At 45.1% G+C, this 24,076-nt stretch overlaps 2 protein-coding genes and 2 long non-coding RNA genes across 4 annotated transcripts; 2 read left to right on the top strand and 2 right to left on the bottom strand.

The window, feature by feature from the left end:
- Positions 1–387: 387 nt before the first annotated feature.
- Positions 388–1,893, bottom strand: LOC135818275 (uncharacterized). The gene is made up of 2 exons (XR_010553658.1): positions 1,574–1,893; positions 388–777 (listed from the first exon to the last, which is right to left on the bottom strand). It is a non-coding gene; the product is annotated as an uncharacterized LOC135818275 (long non-coding RNA).
- A 4,625-nt stretch (positions 1,894–6,518) lies between these two features.
- LOC135818272 (uncharacterized) lies at positions 6,519–8,814 on the bottom strand. The gene is made up of 3 exons (XR_010553655.1): positions 8,524–8,814; positions 7,389–7,640; positions 6,519–6,664 (listed from the first exon to the last, which is right to left on the bottom strand). It is a non-coding gene; the product is annotated as an uncharacterized LOC135818272 (long non-coding RNA).
- A 3,365-nt stretch (positions 8,815–12,179) lies between these two features.
- LOC135816969 (uncharacterized) lies at positions 12,180–14,791 on the top strand. The gene is made up of 2 exons (XM_065330073.1): positions 12,180–12,452; positions 13,956–14,791. The coding sequence occupies exons 1-2, from the start codon at positions 12,180–12,182 to the stop codon at positions 14,538–14,540; spliced, it is 858 nt and encodes a 285-aa protein (XP_065186145.1). The 3' UTR covers positions 14,541–14,791.
- Positions 14,792–21,234: 6,443 nt separating this feature from the next.
- On the top strand, positions 21,235–22,352 carry LOC135816968 (uncharacterized). The gene is made up of 2 exons (XM_065330072.1): positions 21,235–21,735; positions 21,872–22,352. Exons 1-2 carry the CDS (start codon positions 21,235–21,237, stop codon positions 22,058–22,060), a joined length of 690 nt encoding a protein of 229 aa, XP_065186144.1. The 3' UTR covers positions 22,061–22,352.
- Positions 22,353–24,076: the final 1,724 nt, after the last annotated feature.

The following is a 24,076-nucleotide window of genomic DNA, read 5'->3' as shown; positions in this document are numbered from 1 at the left end:
CCAGCCAATTAGGCACCCCCTATCGAGTTCGAAATTAGACATAGGATCTGCTGTAAGCAGTGAATATTAACCAGAAAACGGCCTCTCCCTTTAATCCTTCACATCATTCACTTCTCAAGATAAAAAAATATGTATTGAGGCGCCACTGCAGCCACTTCACTACATGAAAAACCCTACAAACACCATCCTCAAATCAAGTGGTCTCTTCGCAGACGCTGCAAATTACAATATCTCAATCATGCAGTGTTGCCAAATTATTGTGCACACACACACACACACATGCACACACCCACACAACGCCAAGAAAATACCTAGAAAAAAAACAAGAATCGAAAGAGAATAATGGAGAGCCCAGGATTAATTATTTGTTTTCAAACTATTGCACGCGCGCGCGCGCGCGCGCGCGCGCACACACACACACACACACACACACACACACACACACACACACACACACACACAAACTTATGCAACGCCAAGAAAACACCAAGAAAAGAGTAGAGACACAATACACACGCAACTCCAACAGCCATGCAAACGTCCACCCATTTACACGTAAAGTCAAGAGGAATAACAAATAATTATACGAAACGAATGCATACGGGGACGGGTACACGCACGTTTACATACACGTAGTAGTGTAAGAGAGTAACATAGTGCAGTGGTCAGCATAATACTAGCACATGCTGAGAGTGCAATAGCAAGCTTCACCATTGCTCATGGCCATGCAAATGTTCAGCAGCACTCAGTTCCGCAAGCTTCTGAAGATCAGCACACCTGCAACAAATAGACAGCACAAGGATACGCTTATTAACGTAATGATGCATGGGAGCACACAACTACCAAGTTCTCAACGAATGTGATGCTCAATGAAAATCAATCCACTCAAAGACCTGTGAACAGGTGACGGTGGGGACAATAATCTATTAGTAATACGAGGAATAAGATCGTTTGTGCACACTCAAGACGCACAGACACACCACCATACAAGTAGTGTACACAGTGTTTCACTGCAACTACTTCGAAGTAAATTGAAATGAGATGATTTGAACAATCTGTACAGCGTTGCCGTCAGTTAGTCTTCCCCAAGATGGAAATGCAATGATTTGTTGTCACGAGGCAGTTTCACTGACACAATGTCATGTTCGTGACATCAAAACGGTTACTTCAGGGAATACGAGTATTAGCTTGAGAAGCTTTTTCTTGTCATTGGCATACCAGCAATCCTCCTACTACTACTAGTACACTGGCACTGCGTTTGTGGATCCCATTGTATTTGACATCATACTATAATTTGTAGAGGAAGAGTGTCGTGGAGTTTCACATAATTTTCACAGGGATAAAAATACATTTCTCATGAAATAATTATAATAATTGATGATAGCTAGACGATCGTATACGATTGATGCAAAGTCCTTGCAGTCCTTGAGGACTATTACGAAGTGGTTGATTACTTTTAGGGCATTCATTCAAGCAACATCAAACAAACACGATACGCTCCTTGAAAATGGAAACAAATTCAAGCATAACGACAGAATAGCAGACCAATCGAAACGAGTAAAAGCTTCCTTACCTCAGTCATCGTCCTGCCATGTAGTTGGACAGCCTTTTGACACGGTGGTACAGGCAGCTCTTGTCCAGTCAAACAGGGTATCCTTGTGGCGTCGAACGAAAGAGAGTGTCAGTGTATCTGACTCGGCAGATTGGAACTGTGCTGAACCTTTCTCTTTCTCCGCTTTCTGCTTTCATCCCTCGCTCTGATGAAACCGTTCAAACGTCTTACTGGCAGCAATGGCCAGCCAAACAGGGGATCCTTGTGGCGTCGAACGAAAGAGAGTGTCAGTGTACCTGACTCGTCAGATTTGAACTGTGCTGAACTTTTTCTCGTTCTGCAATTTCTGCTTTCATCCCGCGCACTGATGAAACGTCTTCAGAGAACCACAAGACGCTTTCCAGATCATTGTTGATTTTGAACGTCTCCTTATCCTCCTTGGTTACCTCGAGACAGATTACTGTCAGCAACTGCACAGCAGAACTGGCAGCCATGGCTGAAGTGAAGAAAGGAATGCGCTGCCACGAGGCAAGCAGAACTGAAAATGTGTTTGTTCTTTTTCGGGCACAACACACAGGACGGCGTGACTGGATAAACTGGACTCCTGGACTGTGAATAGGGGACTTGTAGAAAAAGTGTACTCCTTATAGGGGATTGCGCGGCAGGATGAAGCTGATCAAAACTGAGTGGACTCCTGGACTCTGTATAGTGGATTTTGGACCAATGGACTCTATATAGGGTGCTGGACATCATATAGTGCATGGACTCTATACTGAGTCCTACATATATATTTACGCACACACACGTGTGCTCGCACGCACGCACACACACACACATACACACACACACCACTCACACATACATACACACACCACATACACACACACACACACACACACACACATAAAGCGCTCCTATTGCATTGACTCACAAACAGAAGGGTCAGGTAGGTCAGGCAATGCATAATGATCTGGATCCAGAGGCAGGAAAGATAAATTGAGGGCGAATCTCCGCAACTCTTGAACCACCGGTCAAAAGGAGTATAGTGCTTTTTCAAGGACACCACGCCGTGCCCGTAAGTGGCACTCACCCCGAGATTGTGGTGAACAGGTCGCGCATTGAAAAGTATACGAAATGTGACAGGGTTGTCTCAACCAGAGCTTGGATTGATTTTGAAGCTTGTTCATTTTCGCCCAAGCCATGAAAGGGCTTCCCGGAAGCTGCTCTGAGTCAACACGAGTGTTGGACATGAAGTTGAGCGCCATCCTATTGCTTCTTTCACCTCCACGCGTCCATTCTCGTACAAACTGAATGTGACCTGGGCTTCGCCTGTTCACCAGCGATTCAAAAAATTTCTCGCACATGATCCCGAAAAGTGACCGTTGGTCCGTCCTTGAAGAAGCCCTATGCTTGCAGTCACCCCTTTGGTGTGAGATTAGTTTCCCTCGCTCAGCTATGTATCTGTGCCTAATGAGATCACCATATGCTTCATCTTCTGTTACATGATTGAAAACAGTCCCACAACTTGATGCTGAACAGTGATATAGGCTAGTTCTATCTTTATGTATATCACAGTACACTGTTAGTGGGTAGGAGAGGGATTTTACACAATACAACTGTACATGTACAGTGTGTACTGTCCGGTTACGTTTCTGACCTGAATCCGATGATTGTAGTTATCTGCCACAGCAAAGCACGGGCCCAGTACACTGTGGTTGACTAGGACAACACCAATTGGCTCATGGAACTCGCCAATTTCTATTCCACGTATTCCTATAGTGATGAACTCTGAGAAATTTTGGTCAGTGATCTGCACAGGAGGGCATGGAGGCAGACAGCAGAGATAAAAGATGATTTAGAAATAGACAATAACTTGGTCAAATGCTTATGACCAGTATCCTCATTTCACGATCACGGTGGCTAGAAGTGGGTGTGCGAAGCAAGACTTGAATTGGGATTACCAACATAAACAGTATAACTACAATACATGATAGTGTGTGTGTGTGTGTGTGTGTGTGTGTGTGTGTGTTCCGCGGATGTTGTTTGGCACATTGCTGCCGCCATGCCCAGCGTGTGGCCCGCGGAAACGATGGCGAGACGCAATTAGGGTCGACCTGCGACGAATAAACATCGCCGACAAGTCATGGTTTGACACAGCGCAGGAACGATCTGAGTGACAGCAAGCAAGCTTTGCTCGGCAGTAAGATATTGCCCGCCACAAGTGCATCATGGAACGGCATAAACCAGTCCAGCAGCAAGCCAACAGCCGCCAGTGCTCCCAGTGTCACCGATAGTTTCGGAGTGCGGGTGGCATTGCAGAACATCGCTGTACCCAGTCCTGTTCTGCCCCGAATGTTGCCAATGCCACAAGCTCTTCACCTGTACGCCTATGTATTCGGAAACCGTGCTGTCCCGCTCACTGTCCCATTTGTGAACGTTGCTGTAAGTCGATCCAGGGCTTTGCTATCCACAACTGCAACCGATCCACCAGGCGTCCAACTGCTGATGAAAGGGACAAGTTCCAATTGCAATGTCAGAATTGCAAGAGGCGTTTCAAGAGGCGAAACGACTTATCCCGTCACCAACGCTCATGTGTCCTCTCGTCTCCGTCTCGCTCAACGAGAAACACGTGACCTACATGGCAGTGTATACCAGGACCAGGACCAGGATGTGTGTGTGTGTGTGTTCATGTGTGTGTGTTGATGTGTGTGTGTGTGTGCATGTGTGTGTGTGTAAGTGCGCGTGAGACTTCGCCATGTACATGTATGTGTGAGCAGGGGTGGATCGAGCAGGGGTGGAATGGGCAGGGTAGACAGAGCAGGGGTAGACAGAACCTAGATGTTTTTGCCTCTGTGCAGGTTGTAGGATGTGGAGTGTTCAAGTACAACAGTAGCGAAACACCAACACCATACCTGTAGTCGGTGGTTACCAGTATCAGCAATGATCACTCGGTCATCATCTGTTACATGCACAGCGTCTGGGGCATAGAACTCTCCACAGTTTCTTCCCTCGACGCCAACCGTCTGCTTGCACTGGCCATCAACCCCATGTATCTAAGTGCATTAACAAAAAGGAATACAATAACAAATTCAAGCACACACATGCACACAGACATAGCGCAGATCTAAACATATACATTAGAATGTAATTCTATGGTGAGAATCTAGCCACAAACTCGCCCAGTAAATATCAGGCAAACATCCACTCCCCGATTCGCTGATGGCCGACCCATTCACATCACAACCATAGCGAGGACGATTCATTATTTTTAAGTTTTAACCATAGCGAAGACAATCCCATTGAGATGTTGATATTCAGACCCAGCAGACAGCGGTTCGTTCCAACACAGCAACAGAGCTCATCAAGTGGAGTGTGTAGATAATGGCTGATTCAGGAACATGAGTGATGTTGTATAGGGAAAAAAAACTATCACTCGGAATTTCACACTTTCTCTCTAGTGTGGCATGCCCTAGCAGAACAAATGTGCAAGGTGATAACAGATAGTTTTAACAGAGGCCATGCACGTGTGCATTGCTTGGACCTGCATGATGTCATGTCCAGCATGCGTATACATGTACATGATGTCATGTCCAGCATACGTATACATGTGCATGATGTCATGTCCAGCATGAGTATACATGTACATGATGTCATGTCCAGCATGTGTATACATATACATGATGTCATGTCCAGCATGAGTATACATGTACATGATGTCATGTCCAGCATGCGTATACATGTACATGATGTCATGTCCAGCATGAGTATACATGTGCATGATGTCATGTCCAGCATGCGTATACATGTACATGATGTCATGTCCAGCATGTGTATACATGTACATGATGTCATGTCCAGCATGAGTATACATGTGCATGATGTCATGTCCAGCATGAGTATACAGGTGCATGATGTCATGTCCAGCATGCGTATACATGTACATGATGTCATGTCCAGCATGCGTATACATGTACATGAGTAGCTATTGGCTACCAGCAGAACCTCTAACTGTCTGGTGATTGATTTCTTGCACCAATTCTACCACTGCATGTAGCCCTTTCCCAAAGGTGCTCTTTTAATTCGCACTTAGTGCTTTTTGCGTCCCTCAAAATATGCTGAAAAAGTGCTCTTTTTTCAGTGAAAACAGGCAAAATGTGCTCTTTTTTCAGTGAAGCATAGCCATGTAACATTTTCAGATATGAACCCAAGCTGAGAAATGAATACGCACTCTTCCATTTATGGGTCCAAGAAAGGCAAAACAGGAAGTAAAGTTCAAAAAACCCACTTTTTACAGCATTGTGTACAAAGTACAAGCTTCACCAACTTCATGCCCACGAAAAAAGCGGCGCCCATCGAGCACTCGGAAACTGTGATCGCATGCATGAGCAAAAAGATTTTAGCGAGAGAGAGAGAGAGAGAGAGAGAGAGAGAGAGAGAGAGAGAGAGAGAGAGAGAGAGAAAGAAAGAGAGAGAGAGAGAAGGAGAGAGAGAGAGAGAGAGAGAGAGAGAGAGAGAGAGAGAGAGAAAAAGAGAGAGAGAGAGAGAGAGAGAGACAGAGAGAGAGAGATAAATTTAGAGTTGGTGTAGAAGCAATGTAGCCTTGTTGATGGAAGAGTGAAGCCAGCGTGCAGACGTGCATATACATGTACTTGGAAAGGTAGTGCGATGTATCAAACCGTTGTGAAGTTTGCCACCTCTGACCTGGTGCAAGCCATATGTGTGCATTGCCGGTGTCAACTGCCAGCTGCACTGTTATGCATGATGGGTGCGAGACCCGCATCGGTACATTACACAAATGTATGCCTTAACCATATCTTTATAGGAAATTCTAACAATGGTGGCACTCTAGTACTGTCTTTGTGATCGATAACGATCTCAAATATAGGCTGAGCATTACACTCTGGATGAATCTTAAATTGCCAAAACATTTCTAAAAAAATGAGATGCACATTATACTCCGCCAAATACCTTTATTCTGTGGTTGCAGCTGTCACAGATGATCAGGTCACCAGCTTTGTTGGTTGCTAGTCCCCAAGGGCTGTCAAACTGATCTCTCCCGCTGCCTTCACTACCAAATGAGTACCTTGCTTTGTGGATCTGTGTGTAATCACGCTGCAATACAGGAGAGCAGTGGGAACAACAGCAATCGACACTAGGACCATAGAGGTTGAAAGTAGTGATGCCATTGGCCCAAACCTGGCTGGGTGGTCATGGAAACCGTTGGTTGCCGGACCCTGTACCACACGGAATCCTGTATTCATACTTGGCAACCCAGCCAAATCAAATCCCTTAGTCACACAACCAGTTTCCCTTAATATTCTCTCATTTCTCTTATTTAGCTAGTTTTCGCCAATTTCGTCTATTTTCTCTTTTTCGGGCAATTTTTGAGTATTTTGCGAATTGTGCGCAATATTTTGGCAATTTTGTTCTTTCTTTTTATTCATTTCTAACCCATTGCTCATTGGACCAAAGCTTGGATTTCTTCATTGTCAGATCGCCCCTACGTAAGGGATTCTGTGAAAAGCAGGGCCGCATGTGCCCTTGTCATACCACAAACCAGCGTTTTTGTGAACAATCATGGTTCAGTGCCAATTCCAGTAGTTTTTCGATCAAAGTCAGAAATCACCGGTATGCCGGTAGTTACCGGGTTACCCTAGTTACACACACACACACACACACACACACACACACACACACACATACACATACACACACACACACACACACACACACATACACACACACACACACACACACACACACACATACACACACACACACACCAGCACCACACACAAACACACACACACACACACGCACACACACCTAGTCTTACCTGCTTTGTTGGAGATTCAGCTATTTCTGCTGGTGCTGCTGCTGATGATGATGATGGTGACAACGTGTTTCTGGGCAAAGTAGTCTGATCTGAGTCTGAACCTTGTCTGGGCACTCTAGCTGGTGTTTCAGCTGCGGAAGCACTGGATGACATCATCGGTGGTGTTGCAGAAGATGTAAATGTACTGTCTGGTGATGGAGTGGACTGGGGAATAGAATCACGGCCATGTCAGGTAGTCGCCATCGGTGCTTGCTAAAGTATTCCAAATCGACAAAAAGCGCAATGTATGGTCCTTCAATAGCAGGTGTGTACATGTATATGACAGCCTCATTGGGCATCTGCCCTTGTTTTTCCGATGCCGTTTTATGCTCCTTCTAAAAAAGGCAATTATGCCTTCAATTATTATTTATTATTATATGTGTATAACAGTCTCATTGGGCATCGGCCCTTCTTTTTCCCATGCAATTGTATGCTCCTTCTCAAAAAGGACCTGATTATGCCAAAAATTATGCCCGAATAATCCGCTTACCCCTAGCAAGTGCAGCGCTGTGCCGCGAGTCCGCAGCCTTTTCGTTGAAGCATCAACTGATGATGTAATCAAATAACGTCTATTCACACAGGGGGTGATGAGAATAGCCACGGCCGTACTAGCAAGAGTACAGAACCAAGAGTGTGAAACTCCTATCTTGAGCTGCGATGGGTTCACCCACGGCGGAATTTTTTTATTGCCTCATCCTTTGGCAGAAGTATGATGAAGTGGGTATTCTTTCCGGCGCTTGTTTTGTAAATACGGTGAGAGTTCGTCAGGTTCAAGACACGTCGATCTTTCGTCCGTTGTTCTGCTTCGACTACCGTAGCTGTAATGTACACATTATTTGCACTTTGATCTCTGGCTACGCATGATGGCATCAGTGAGCTAAACTGCCGCCAAAGACCATGAAAGACTGATGTCATAAAAAAATTCCGCCGTGGGCTGGGGAATCGTAGAGTTGCACACTCTTGGTTATGTACTCTTGGTACTAGTAATAAATTATCCAATCATGAATTATACTATTCATGAATGGATTCATGAATGGATTCACGTTCATGGGTTCAACAAATTAATTGATTTGTGGGCAAAATCGAACGCACTCACGTGAGTCTGTATGTAGTCTGTAGTCCAGGTCGGATCCGTACTGCGCTCGTTAGCCTGTTCAGCTCTCCCAGCACGGCAGCAGCCTGTTGTACTCTTGCCTCTACTCTCTAGGCCGCTACTCGACTCACTACTGGCACTGATGTCGTTATGTTACTGTATACTACCGGTAGTACAGGTGGTACTAGTACATGTACATGTAGTACGGAACATTTTGTGTTTATGCTCGTCGTTGTTCGAATAACCAATCTGAGCGCCGCAGGAACCTTGCCCTTGGCGCGCCCTACGCTTCTTCGTCACCATGGTCACGCATGGGTAGACCATGCATGGTAGACTCCCGATCCCAGGATCTCTCAAGTCTCATGTATAGGGCTTGAAAGTGATGACGTCAAAAACGGCCAGGGAGTACTAAGTTGACATCAGATTTCTATTTTGGATCCACTAAGGTGTGACTTTGCTATTGCCTCAGTATGTGGGTGCATAGCAACCCACTCATGTCGTATGCCGGGGTGACTTTTACTTCGCCACCAGTTGTAACCCCGCCCCCAGTAGCCAAATCAGTCAGTTTCACTGGTTACATCACCTTGCTGAGAGTAAGACGGCTTGAAATGTGCTTGGATCCATACAAAAACTGGATCCAAGTGGATCCAATTTTTGAATTTTTGAAATTGTTGCTATGCTGTGACGTAGCACTTTCATAAGGGCTTGAAAGTGCTACGTCACAGCATAGCAACAATTTCAAAAATTCAAAAACTGGATCCACTTGGATCCAGTTTTTGTATGGATCCAAGCACATTTCAAGCGGTCTTACCCACAGCATGGTGCTGTAGCCAGTGAAACTGACCGATTTGGCTACTGGGGGCGGGGTTACAACTGGTGGCGAAATAAAAGTCACACCTGCATGTGACATGAGTGGGTTGCTATGCACCCACATACTTTGGCAATAGCAAAGTCACACCTTAGTGGATCCAAAAGTAGAAATCTGATGTCAACTTACTACTCCCTGGCCGTTTTGACGTCATCACTTTCAAGCCCTAATTTGGGAACATAATGTTGACTTCAAAAATAATTGAAACATTATTAATTTTTTTTAATATTGATTTTGCGTTTGAAAATAATTGGCGGACTACATACTACATTTAGAAAAGCGATCCTGTCAGCTTTTCTATTATTGTGTTCACATGGCAGAAAAAACGACATCGCTATGCTACGTAAGTTTCTACGTAAGGTGCTCGGTATTTCACTTAGGCTACGTAAGATTCTACGTAAGGTGCTCGGTATTAGATCTACCAACGCGTGGTAGCCGCGTGCTGTGCACGTGCACGGCAGACATTGTGTTGCAGTGCAGTCCGTTTTCGGATGTGCATGCGCGAGGCCCTACCTTCTTTGGAACTGTTTCTTGCATGAGCTGTTTCGGATATTTCGTGTCCTGGCTTATTTCGCTTCGGCTCCGCTGAGACCTCCTTTCACGGAATATTACTCAACGACAGGTGAGTTCACCAGTTTCCTTTGATTCATTTGCTTGTTTTGACTCTTTCATTTACGAAAAGTGTGCTGATTTTAGGTGGAATACAATAAATAATGGAAAAACTGACAGGATCTCTTTTCTAAATTTAGCTTTTCTGCTGTCGAGGTCTCCTTTTACGGAATACTCAATTACAGGTGATCTTTGAGTTGACCAGTTTCCTTCGATTCATTTGCTTATGCTCACCCTTTCATTTACGGAAACGTGTGCTGATTTTATTCGGATTTAGATCCATTCGTATCTCTTTGCCCTTGCCAACAGTGCGAAGAACGCGAGTTCACCTTCTTGACGGTAAGGCTTATGTTGCTGCTGAGGCTTAGATGTGTTGTCGAAATACTCATGTTCATTGTACATTGGTACGTTACAAGTAAGGCGCTGATCATGATTGCTTCCGGCATTCCGTGCTCCGATCATAGCGTAGAATCTGAATTTTGCAGTGGCATAGCATCGTTGGCAGTTCCAATCTGGAGGGAAAGGTTCAAGGACGCATTGGCCGAGTATGCAAAATATATTCGCATATCAGGGAAAATCTCCATTATGGAGAGATTCATGCATTCAGTGACTTGTTTGCTTCATACGAAACAAGCCAATGGGTGCAGTCTCGTCTCGTGAAAATCTCGTACGATTGGATTTGTTTACTCGAGTCTGGGCTGTTTGATTTGTGAGTAGCACCGAGATTGCACTGGCCCAAATAAAGTTGCGTGGCGGCAGAGCAAGAATTACGATCTGCAATCTGTTTGTAGTACCTGCAAGAATCTTTGCTGTACATGTATCGTGTTTTCTCTGTTGTTGTTTCAGTTGCCGTCATGTTGCTAAAGAGAGGTTCAGTGACTCCTTTGTTTCATACAAGACGAGTCAATGGTTTGGTCTGGCTTAGAAGCTTTCGCTGTAGAAGAAATCTATTCGTGTCTCTATTGGAGAAATAACTGTATTCACTCGTTATAAAATAGAGTTAATTAAGACAAACTCACAGAACAAATACCATCGGTCCCTTGATATTCGTCCAAAAGAGGTTTGACTGGATATCATTCATACTCCCACAAAGTCGTGTAACATTTTATTATTATGGAGTGCCTTGTTTATCTCTCAGTACCTACAACCATTATATCCTTGCACCTTACATGTATACTCAGGATCAGTGTAGTTGTTGGAACGAGGTGTCGGACTCAACAATGTATTTGTTTACATTTTAATACATGATTATTGTTCCTACTTTGCTGTGTTGTTTTAGACAATCTTGAACTTGTAACACTTTGAAGTCATTGAACTACTTCCAAAAGTTGTATGGACATCAACAGGATTACGATTTCAGTACAATATGATGCCGGATGACCTTATCACGACAACCCATGACTACAATTATAAACACAGAATCAACAAAAACATCTGCGGCACGCACCTGGTTACAATTCTCAAGTAAATGTGATTTAGGGTGTGGACATCTGAATTTTCTGAAAGACAGGACAATTTTATGACATGAAATTCTGCAACAGCAACATCCACAGAATGACCTACGTATAAAAAAAATATCACCGCCACTGCACTACCCATAATGATTCCCCTGCAGAAGAACATGAATATGCAGGACTAGTGCCATTTTCTGCAAGAAAAGGCTTGCACATCAATGCGTATAATACGGTATTGAATTTGATATGATGCACATGTAGAGGCGCTACATGTAGGCCATCGTTTAGGGCATTCCATTGGTGACACAATTATTATAATAATATCCTTAGCTAAAAAAAAAAAAAAGAAATTATAGCAATAAAAACTGCTTTATGGCAGTTTTCTAAAAAATGTTATTGTGTTCTAGTCCATGGAACCCGTCTAAAAAGTAAGAAATTAACGAAATGGGATAGCCGAAAATTAAAATTTCACACAAAACCTCACAATAATCACAACACTTGAAGATCTTATAGTTAAAAAAAAATACTGCTTTCAACACTTGTTTAGTCTGACCAAGAGTCCATCTTGGTCTGACACTTCAAGGGTGACTTGTACGAGTACTGCGCCAACATGCATGAATAGGTAAGAGGACCACGAGGGGAAGGTCTTCTCGCGTTTCATCCTGTGTGTGATTATTGTGAGGTTTTGTGTGAAATTTTAATTTTCGGCTGTCCCACAGCTAGTCACTATGAACGCTAAAGCCCTCGCTGACCATCTAATCAACTTCTACTCTGGAAAGACAGCAGCACGTCGACTCGCCGATGATGAAGTTGCGGCAAACGTCATGTGCAGGGTGTCCATGGTACAAAGTGGTACTGTGCCGACAAGGCTGAGTGAGGCATCAGGACGGCGCACGGTGTTCGTTGCCGGCCGAGATACTGCCTGCCGCGTTCTGCCATTCAAGTCACCGTATGATGTCCTGCTCGCCCTCGGTCTAACACGCGAGTTCATCACCCTCAAGGTAAAAGATACGGGAAATCAGTACCTGCTTTAAAAAATGGCTAACAGCATCAAATGAGCCTGGAAGCGTTTTCGACTTGTGGGATGCGAGCTACAGTCAGACCTCGCTTAACCGCACACACCCTTTTTCTACGAAATTATCTGGGTAGGCGAGGGAACCGGATAATCGACCACACATACTGTATGTATGTATGACATATGCTGTAAATCGGTAACCAACGATTTTCTTCCGGATGGCGAGGGATCCGGATGAAAGAGGACCAGATAAGAGAGGTCCAGGCTCGTGTAATTTGTATGGGATGTGATCTACCATGCTCCTGTAATGTGTGTAGTATGTGATCTACCATGCTCCTGTAATGTGTGTAGTATGTGATCTACCATGCTCCTGTAATGTGTGTAGTATGTGATTTACCATGCTCCTGTAATGTGTGTAGTATGTGATCTACCATGCTCCTGTAATGTGTTTAGTATGTGATCTACCATGCTCCTGTAATGTGTTTAGTATGTGATCTATCATGCTCCTGTAATGTGTGTAGTATGTGATCTACCATGCTCCTGTAATGTGTGTAGTATGTGATCTACCATGCTCCTGTAATGTGTGTAGTATGTGATCTACCATGCTCCTGTAATGTGTGTAGTATGTGTAGTTGTACACCACTGTAGTGTATGGTGTTAACATAGAGTATGTTTAGAGTATGTTTAGCTATACTGATCTGCAAGCACGTGTAAAAGCGTATACCGTATTTTCCCGAATATAAGTCGACTTCGATTATAAGTCGACCACCCCAAATCCAGGAGTCAATTTCATGAAAAAAAGTTGTTATAGCTCCATGACACCCACACATACAAAATGATGAGTTCTCTGCGAGGAGAGATCATATCATGCCAGTAAGACAAAATCTGAACAAAACCAGTGTCAGTCGCAGGACGAAAGTTCACATGGTTCATACGGCAGTGCTTTTTTTTGTACGGACACTCCAGTCACTTCATTTGTTGTGCCAGATTCCCGTATGTAAGTCGAGTTCCGTTTGTAAGTCGGCCCCCAGCTTTTGACGAAATTTCTGGCACACAGAAGGTCGATTTATATTCGGGAAAGTACGGTAAACGTCAACTAGGACAAGTGATAGATATTCGCCATGATCTCTACAATTCCAGTGACATATGACAAGAATCCACCTTTCTGTGGCCAGTGACGTGTACCCAGCCGTCAGCATTACTTGTGATGAACACGGTGGATGTCTGTGATTTGTGTGGTGATGAACAAGGTGGATGTCTGTGATTTGTAGCAAAAATCTGGGAACGGTGTATACATGTACTCCGGAATACGGTTCGTAACACAGGCCCAGCCGAACGTCTTTACATTATGCATATTTACTCACAGCTGTGTGACGGTGCTAAGTCTACATCACCCGATTGTTCTGGATGCAGAATGATGACGATTTGCAGTGCCTGAAAACTTGATGCGTGTGCTTTGCTTCCGGATGTTTTGCTTGTCCCTGTGCAGTGCGAGGTGGACAAGAATGATGCATGGCTGTTGCTCTTCCAGGCCAAGATTGTCGAATGCGATGACAGTCATGGTGCTGCTCTTGCCCAGGCTAATCCACAAGACGTGCCCGATGACAAACCCGCAGACGCGCACTTGCCGAAGTGCGTGCCAGCAACGTGGAGTGGTATCGTGGAGCTTTGCCGCCAGTTCTACCACGGTGCCGTGCCTGACGTGATGCGGCATCTGAGCGAGTTCCGTGCGTGCTCAGTTGCCGATTACGAGAAGGCGCACGGCGTGAATTTTCTCTCAATAAAACGATCGCCCAGCCAGTTAATGGACTATAGCAGATTCATGGCACTTGCAGCTCCTCGCTCGGCCTGGCAAACGCGTCTTTTTCTCTACTGTGAATTACGCCTCTTGGAGCTCTTCACTGGTCAAGGGTTTACGAAGAATGAGTCGGATGCTGTCACAGTGGGAAATGAAGACCATTGGCCGTGTCTCCGAGAATACGTGTGTGAAAATGCCGAGCTGGCCACACAGCTGAGCTCCGGTACGGCATCTCTCGTCAAACTGCAAGTAGTACTGCCGGATGAACTGCTGTAGTAATTATTACAATGGTGATGTTTGTTTGAAAAGGGTTTGCTCCCCACACTGGAGCTCATGCTACTTGTATTTGTTTGTTTGTTTGTTTGTTTGTTTAGATTCATTTTCTTTCACCATAGGCACAGGAGAAATGCCTTCTCACTGGGCGTATTGCCACAGTTCTCGCAAAATGATGGAGATGTTTTTTTTATATTCACCTTGAAGTTGATTTTGAAGCAGTGAACTCACTTGATTGTCGTATTATTATTGAAGGAGCCAGGTCAGTTGGTATGATGAGATGGCATCTTTGGGCTAAGTTAATTTATAGTAAAGGGACCAAGGAAGTACGTTGTATTTCTCGCCGGCCGAGCGCAGCGAGATAGGCGAGAACTGATTTCTCGCGAAATATTTTTTGTTGCAAATATGGCATCTGGTGTGTTCTTTATTGTCGCTTCTTTTCCTGACTTCTTCTGTCAGTTTTGAGTCTTACCAGTGTCCCTGCCCTCCCACACTTCATTTATGTGCATATTATCATTGCTTTTTTATCACTTTTTGCCGTGATGTGCTTACCATGCCTACATGATGCCTAATCGCCATTGGGGATATACACCCGGTTTTTATCCCTCACAACTGTGTACGGCGGCGCGAGGGTTTTTTCCCGGCTGGCTCGGTTCAGAAAAATTAATCTGACGGTCCCAAGTGGTTCTGAATCATGGCCTATTTTTGCTATCCACTGGCACGCCTATTCTATCTGAGACACTCTGTTCTCAGTCCTTGCTTCCATACCTCACTCATTATCCGGTTCACATCTGGCTTCGGCCAACTACCCTTCACTTTGTGTAGTGTCGTTATTGTTGTCTATGTCTCTGTGTGTGCCAGTATATGTGGAGCGAGAAAAGTTATGCTATAATGTTCACTAACACCCCAGTTACTTGACAATCAGCTCATGCGATAACATTGCACAAAGCTGACCTTATAATTATGTAGTTTCTTTGGTGCTTTTCTTTACTATAAATTATTAATCATTGGCTCTCCTTCCGAGTCTATCTATGGCTTGAGTGCTTTTTCCTGAAGTGAAGCAGGTTAAACAACTCCACCAGAATGGAGCATTTTATGCAGTCTACCCCTGATGTAGCGACCACTATTTTGGAGTAGAATTAGTTCTTTATATCCGAAGTTTGTTTGTGTCGCAAACCACCAGTGGGAAAGGCCTTCGCGCTTATGGCATTGTATTCGTTGCAATGTTGTATTTCGACTCCGCCGTACCGCTGATGTTTGCCGCATGGCATACGCTATATGCGCTGTGTGCGGTTTGCAGTGTACCACTGGTATACGCTGTCATGTCATGTTTTATATGTGTATGTTTTGATATACATGTACGCTGTTTTTGCATGCTATAAATAGCTGGTGTTATTAGTGTTAATTGTTAATTATTTGATGAAGTGAAATATACTGTGGAAGAGAAAAGAGTTGGCCTCGTGCCGTGCGGTCGTTCGATCCTGTATCCAACTTGAGACTTTGAGTAAAGCTTTCGAGTGGACATTCACTTTTAAAAATGGGATTCTCTACATCATGTAACGCCATACCTTCTCAATACAATTTCCCAATTTCTGAGTGCAATTTTCTTGATTTGGTGTTGATATTTTGCCTGGGGACCCAACAGACTGTACTTGCATCTACATGTAGTTGCCACCTAACTAAAAACCTAAGAGATTCAGTGTAGTTATTCTGTTTCACATAGTACATCAAACGGACGATCATGCCAAATATTTTACGATAATGGAAAGGGAGAAAAGAGAAGATAACTTTCAAAAGTGGTGTGGAGAAAGCACAGAGCGCAGAGGTCTCTTGGGACAAGAGACCATGCGACTATTAGCCATGAAAGTGAACTTTCAAGGGACGCTAGATTTGGATGTGGTAGGACATGAACTTTAAAAACAGGGGGTAAAGGCGCTCCACAACTAACTTCGCAGCGACTAACGTTATAATGTGGAACTGGTCCCTGTGAGATCCACGATATACACCTGCGCGTGTGGGGAGGGGGGGGGACATCGATAAGAATCAGAAGCAAGGAATAGGTCCGTTTGGACTTCGGAACCATGATTTGACATTGTATCCTCCCCCTCCTCCCCCCCCCCCCGTATTGCAGGCACTTTCTTGAATTCTGCTCCATTTTCATGATCCACATACGTGTACATCCACAAAACAAACAAGAAAATGTACCGAATTCTGCCGATTTTTCTGCCGACATTATCCGCTGAGGATTATCTCTTGCTCGCGATCACTTGTACGCCTCCCCCCCCCCCCTCAACCATAGCACGAAACAGGATAAGGATCACTGTGGTTTGCGCAGTGTGAGTGTGCGTGTGGTCACTGTGGTGTGTGTGTGTGTGTGTGGTGTGTGGTGTGTGTGTGTGAGTGCATTGAGAGTGTGTGACTGTTTTATGAACGTTTGATTGTTTGTTTCTTGTGTGTGTGTGTGTCCACGTGACGCATTGCAAATGGACAATACAATAATGTACTTACATGTACGTCCGGTACGCAAACTAGTGCAAAATGCCTGTCAGAGTTGTGGAAGCATGAAGATCCTCTTCATGGACAGACATGTATGATGTACATGTATGAACATGTATGAATTACTTTCTCATCAGTCGGATGTAATGGACCTTATGTCATTTGTACAGATCCACGAAATCCCGTAGAATCCCGTAGACCCGGTAGAGTGTTGAACGTGCACGACCCTATTGTGTTTTCTGCTATTTCCACTAAGAAATGGGGCCTGAAGGCATTTCATACGAAAACCTTTTTCTGACAAAGATCTAGCTAGTCATTAGTTCTAACTAAAGTGAAGAAGCTGGCAAAGCGATTACTGGTCATTGAATTATGACGCTAAAAAGGTCAAATGCGCATACATAGCACACAATGAACACCCTACTGGGTCTACGGGATTCTACGGGATTTCGAGGATCTGTACAAATGGCATAAGGTCGATTTCATCACCCCTTCTTGCTTTTTTACTGCCAGATATCACTGGCAGATAACACTTCACAACATAATGTCATGCCCCAAGTGCTGCAAATGCACAGTCATCCACGATTAACAACAGTCATCTCTGCTGCGTGTGTGTCTCGCCAAACACTAATAATGACTGACATCCTAAAAATTAATGATTTCCAGTGTAGTGAATGTCGTTTTGAACTGCGTCCTCAAGTATCACCTTTCACTGCTAGCAGCAAGCGGAAAATCTTGATGCTCGCAGGAGACTGGCGACCAGGACATGTTCTGCGTGTGATTACAATGAGAACTGGCCACCTGCGACGGAACAATTGTCTGTGAGCTGACCCTCCACATTGTGAACTCGTCAGAGACACACCCAAAACTGTGCTTCTCTGGATGGCAGTTGTTCGCCATGGGACATTAGCCAGCTAGATCGATGGGATATGGGATAGAGGGAACGATCGGAGTTGACTTGCGAACGCTGCACAGACAGTAAATACTTAACCCTTTGAGAGCCGATTGGAAATTTCAAAATTCCGCATATTTTCAAATTGTTTGGGACGTAACTTCAGTTCTACTCACTCAATCTTCACAATCTTGGGCTTCCTGGAAAGGTCTCCGCGAGAGGAAGAGACTGAGGTCACGCATGATGACCAGGACGAAAAACTATTTAACCAACAGGCTCGAACCAGCCACGTCGTGTGGCATGTGCAGTACATGATTGCGCATGCTTGATTGTGACATGGGGCCGATATAATGAACACGACCGTGTTTAATCTTGTGACGAGGAGTTGAGGCAGGCGAAAGGCGCAAAAAGCATGACATTGTACATGTGTATGATGTATTCCACGTACAGGGTGTACATGTGTATGATGTATTCCACGTACAGGTGGTGGATCAAAAACTACCTTTGCGCCTTCGTGAGATTCCCCATGTTCAGACGTTAGGTGCAGCTTTAAAATGGTGCGGAAGGATAGATCGGATCCACCAACCAGCCAGAGGTCATAGGCCAACATGAAAAAAGAATTTGAGAAACACAAATGACCGCCACTATTCATTCACGTGGATACTGCATGTCAGGAGACATGGGCAGCAGCAGGTAAACACGCACCTACATTTATTATTATTTTTTATTATTTTATTCCAAGCAACACATTGCTGGGGTAGCCAATGACCACTTTGCGTGGCGATTGCAGGGTTTTTATTGCCAACCATGGCTAACAAGGAAAAGAGTAAGAAGTCAAAAGGAAAAGGAAAAGAAGAAAGAAGCAAATATGGACTAAAATTGTGGTCTACTGGTAAAGCAAGGCGTTCCTGAATGCTGTTAAAGTAGAAAGGCCCTTTGTCTCCTGGTGCAGCTTAAGCCAATGCAAATAGCCAATGAAACGGGAGGGGGGAGTGTAGCAAGGCTGAAGAGCGGGCTAGAGGAAGGGAGAGTTGGTTCCTAGTGGAGCTATCCCGTCGGACATGTACATTGTATTTTCTGATACTGCAGAACCAACAAGGCAGCCTATGCTAGTAGTTGGTGGATAGGCGGAGGGAATTTGATTGAGAAAGTCTATCCTAAAAAACGGGAGTTAATACAGGTACGTAACGTTGTTCGCGTGGAGGTCGTGAAGCCTGCCTTTGTTCTCGAGTTGCATGCTTCCACTCAGGTCAGGTAGAGAATCCCGAATGTACCCGTTCAGTTCAGTTCCAACGCCTCAGTCAGATGCACGAAGATCCGCATCTCTCCTTGCACCGGTGTTCAGAACTCCCTATCGATGGACGGAGCAATACGCAATCACCTAGGTGGCTGTGGCGACCACAGATCGTGTTTCTTACCTATTACCAGTACATGTACAGCCAGCGACCGCTACCGTCGTTTAGTTCTCTAAAACCAGTCAAGCAACGTGTAGACTGTAGTGTATTGTGATTTCTCGCTCGTAACATCACGCATCACTTCCCGGCACGGCCAAGAAATACACCCAGTCACATATCGGGCAGCGCATCGCATCGCTTCTTCCTCGAGTTCTTGCGCGTCTCTTGCGTTGCGCGCCGCGGAGAGCGTCTTGTTTTCGGGTAATGCCGATTCTCACCTGTCGGCTAAGCTGATTGTTCTCAGATGCGTGACCGGCATGGAACATGCAATCAGCTGCAAGTACATGGACATTTACGTATCTGCATGTCCATTCCAGCATACCAGTGCACTATTAGTATTACAAAATGTACTGCAAAGTAATGACATGAACTGCACAACACCGTCGGCTGGTATGCGGGGTTACTACCAAGTCATTGTTGCCTTTTTTGCCTGGACATTTGAAGGTTCTTCACGTTTGCTTGAATACACTAGCCAACTTAACATGCTGTTGGTTGACAGAATGTAACAAGGTGGAGGACACCCTGTTCGCAAACAGTGACCTTTCTACAACCATCCACGGTTGGTAGAGCCCCAGTCTGTTGAGACCACCTGAACCGTGTGGATCTTAGACCCGGTTCTGACCCTCTTTATTCTAGGGGGTCATTTTCTAGACTTCTCCTAACGTGAGTCGTGTATTCTGTGATCACTCTATCCTGGATGTGTTCTTGGTTTATACCAGTAGCGAAGTTGCACGGTGTGATCTCAGAGCAAAGATATGCCTGTCACTGCATGTATAAGTACATGTACGGTAAGACCTGTGACTAACGACCACCCCTTGGGGCCAGAGAAAACGGTCTTTAGTGGAAGGTGGTCCTTAGTTAGAGGTTTGCACCGCGCAACCATACTCTTGTTCATGAATGTGAGACCGTCTGTGCCTGGCGAAGTGGTCTGTACTACAGTAAAAGCTGTAACTAAAGACCACCGTGACTAGCGACCAGCCTGGAACTAAAGACCACTTCGCCAGGCACGAACGGTCTCACGTTCAATAATGGTTGTGCTGTGCAAACCTCTAACTAAGGACCATCTGCCAATAAAGACCGCTTTCTCTGGCCCCAAGGGGTGGTCGTTAGTCACAGGTTTTACTGTACCAGGCTGGTCGCTAGTCACAGTGGTCTGTAGTACCAGGCTGGTCGCTAGTGACAGTGGTCTGTAGTACCAGGCTGGTCGCTAGTGACATTGATCTTTAGTCACAGATTTTACTGTACCAGGCTGGTCGCTAGTGACAGTGGTCGCTAGTGACAGTGGTCTTTAGTTACAGGTTTTACTGTACACTGTATTGCGCTTCCACCCTCATGTGACCTGAAATTGTGGCGCGAAGGACCCTGGGCGACTCAAGCCAAGGCGGTAGTTCCAACAGTTTTTTCGCCTCCACCTTATGCTCACTTGCAGTGGGCAATCGGCCTTGGCGGAAACTGCTCTCCTTACGCATGCATTGCACAGGACACAGCACGCAATGTCACATTAGAGACCTTTCGCTAACGATTTTCGTACACCATTTTCGTAGTGCGGGAACGAGGTTACGAAGATCTTACGGAAGTTCGTCTGATCTGGACGGAAAAAGCCACTTTCAACGAATATTGCTTTCGTTCTTGTTTGGCGGGATTTGTTTCAGATTTTTCAGACTTTTCCCTCTACTCTTTCTCTTATCCCTAACCGTAAACGTGTCAGTGTACTATGGCTTCAAATTTACCTGCACCTGTTCCTCCGACACCTATTACACCGGATAGGCAACGGATAGTTTGGGACTCAGGCATGGACTTGGTCCTGCTCAGACAGATTCGTGGATCAGGAAATCCTTTTGTCCGTGGTTCGTCGGTAATGGATGATGTCGTGGATGAACTATCCTCACAAGACCGGCGATTCGGCAATTTAAAAAAGAAAGGCGCTTCAGATAGGCTGCACCTGCTGATGTCGAAGCAGAAATCCAAAGATAGCAAAAGCAAATCGGCCTCTGGTATTGTAGAGGACTTCTCCGAAGCAGACGTGCTTCTAACCGAGCTACAGGAGCTGAAGGCCGAGAAGGAGCAAGCCGCAGTGGCAGTGGTGACAGCCAAGCATGCGGAAAAGGCTGTGGCCGAGCAGATGCGAGCCGATGCTTGTAGGACCCTTTCGGAGAAATCTTCAGCGGAAGACCGGCCCCAGAAAACCAAGCGGAGCAGCACGTACGATCAAGCGGATCCTATTATTACGTACCTCGAGAAGAAAAATGATGCTCTTCTCAAGATTGAGGAGAGAAAAGTGTATTTGGAGGAGGAGAAGTTTGCTGCTTCTCATGGTGCAAATGCAGTCGCACTGGAGGAGCGAAGACTCGCGCTGCAGGTATGACCCATTTTTACTTTCATGCTGTATAGAATAAATTTCAAGAGAAAATGCTTCAAATTGTTCATGTGTTCAATTGTTTTTTTGTTTATTGAATTTTCTGATTTCTGTTGGTGATTCTGTTCATGTTACCCAGGAGAGGGAGATGGCCCTGAAGGAAGAGGCTCAACGGGACGAGCTTGCGTCAAAAAAGAAAAAGGAACAAGAAGAGAGCAAGAAAGCAGAAGATGACCGTCAAGATCGCAAGCAAAAGGCAGAACAGGACCGCGAGGAACGCAGTATGTTTCTGCAGCTAATGGCAGCCACTGTCAAAAAAATGCAATAGCTTTTTCACTTCTTCACGAAGGAACAGCCCTTGCTTTGTAGCTTATCCACTAGTCCCGCTTTCACCCAGCACTTCACAGTTGTATACCTGTAACCATTCCAATGTTAACGTCATTCTAACCAGTGTTATCAATGCCTTTTGACCAATTTCACCATGGAATTTCATTGAACAGATATAACAGAGTCTTCACCATTCCATAATTGAATGAATGACTAAACGTAGTCTGTTTTTAAAACTGCTAAGTAGAGGGAATATCCACAGCCAAGATGTTTACAGTTCTTTCATGGTCTAAGTGTTTGTTGTAAAATGGAGAGATGGCACAGCAACAGAATGATGTAGTGCTGACATCATTGTAGATACTCTGCTAAGGTAGGTGGAGATAAGTTGAAATACCTTGATGTCTTGTTGCCTTCTCGGCAGATGGTACGGCAATTTGTGAGGAGTGCAGACACCTTGTAGTAGGCAGCAACGGGCTGAAGCATGATCTTCTGCTGCTTCTTGAAATCATTGAACGCCCACTGTGCAACGACATCACCAAAGCTCCATTCCACCACCATACGTGCAGAATTCATAGCTGTATTGAATTCCTGTTGCTCAGCTGTTAACGCAGCTCCTTGATAGCCCTTCATAAGAAACAGCGACAGTGGGTATGCGGGATCTCCATACAGTGCACATGGCTGACCATTTGGTTTCCTGGCAAACTGTTGCAGCCTAGGCAGCAAACCACTTTCCAAGAGAACACCTGAATCATGCCGTCTGCCTTCAACGGGACCAAATAAATGGCAAATCAAGCCATCTGGTGTGACACAGGACTGGTATTTGAGGGCATGAACCCGTTTATGTCCATTGTAGAACATGCGCTGGTGAATAGACGGCTTGCAAACACTCCTAACTGTGCCATCAATGAAGCCCCATACATCCAGTGGCACACTTGTCTTTCGTCGGACTGCCTGGCAATACTTGGCAAATCTGGCAGGTGTCAGGAACTGGTGGGTAAACGGATCAGTCAACAAACCATCCCAATTCCTGAAAATCCATTGCAGGGTGATATTGAACACGATGCTCAGTGATGGTTTGGACCTCCCAAATTCTTCGCACATATCACCAAGAGTGTTAGGATACGAAAGACGCCTCAAAACCACCAGCAGCCCTTCCAATCCTGTCCAACAGTGTCGTGACGGAGCACGAAACCTCGCTGGGAGGCTGAGCCGTTCAAGCAACTCCATAACCTGTGCTTTCGTGAAGCGATATCTGCGAGAACATGTCTCCTCATCAATTTTTTCAAAGTTTAATCGATTACCCACATGCTGAGGGAGATTCGCACAGGTATCTTCAGTTATGCAATGGATGAGAAGTAGGAGCTCCTCTTCATCCAACATTCCATTCTCGTGCTCAAGAAGGAACAGAGATAAAAGCATTTTGAATTTTTGATGATTGAGTCAGATCCTGGCTATAGCATACAATTACAGACCGGTCGTAGCTTGAGTGATCATGGAGTGGAGATAGGAGGAAATCAAAAAACCAGCGTGGGGAATAGAAGGGTGCAAAGTTCAGGTCATGAACTGCGCACCGCCGGTGAGAAATATGTTGCTACGACAACAACGCAACGAAATGTGGACATGCGAGCGAAACGAAAAATTTACGAAACTTCGGTACGAAAATTAACGAAAATCGTTAGCGAAAGGTCCGTATTGTGATGACTGGGTGTGTTGTCCAGTGCATTTTTGAACATGACCAGTAAAGCCATGACTGTGAACAGGGCTGATACGCATCGTACCTACACCCTTTGCACAATAAGCGAGAGGGGTCGAGACGGGGCATGCTGTGCACGCGCTGCACACTTGGCATGCAACCAGCATGCATGGTTTGCTGCAGGACGTGATCAAGTTTCCTGTGCATGTGACAGGCTGTGTTTTCACGGTCCCGACGCGATGTTCATGTATGTACTCCCTAGCCTTTTTTCATTTGAAGTTTTTTTAGTTTTGAAGGAAGAAGTTTCGAAATGCTTTCCAAGGA

The sequence above is a fragment of the Sycon ciliatum genome, chromosome 5, assembly GCF_964019385.1.
Source record: "Sycon ciliatum chromosome 5, ocSycCili1.1, whole genome shotgun sequence".
In the NCBI taxonomy this organism is placed as follows: domain Eukaryota; kingdom Metazoa; phylum Porifera; class Calcarea; order Leucosolenida; family Sycettidae; genus Sycon; species Sycon ciliatum.
Note: the sequence above shows the minus strand (reverse complement) of the source record. Positions and strands in the feature narration are given on the sequence as shown.

What these genes read in the sequence shown, in the direction of transcription:
- LOC135816969 (XM_065330073.1), top strand. Translation starts at nt 12,180, where the DNA reads ATGAACGCTAAAGCCCTCGCTGACCATCTAATCAACTTCTACTCTGGA. An exon ending in GCGAGTTCATCACCCTCAAG is followed by an intron (nt 12,453 to 13,955) that starts GTAAAAGATACG and finishes GTCCCTGTGCAG; the next exon opens with TGCGAGGTGGACAAGAATGA.
- LOC135816968 (XM_065330072.1), top strand. Translation starts at nt 21,235, where the DNA reads ATGGATGATGTCGTGGATGAACTATCCTCACAAGACCGGCGATTCGGC. An exon ending in AGCGAAGACTCGCGCTGCAG is followed by an intron (nt 21,736 to 21,871) that starts GTATGACCCATT and finishes CATGTTACCCAG; the next exon opens with GAGAGGGAGATGGCCCTGAA.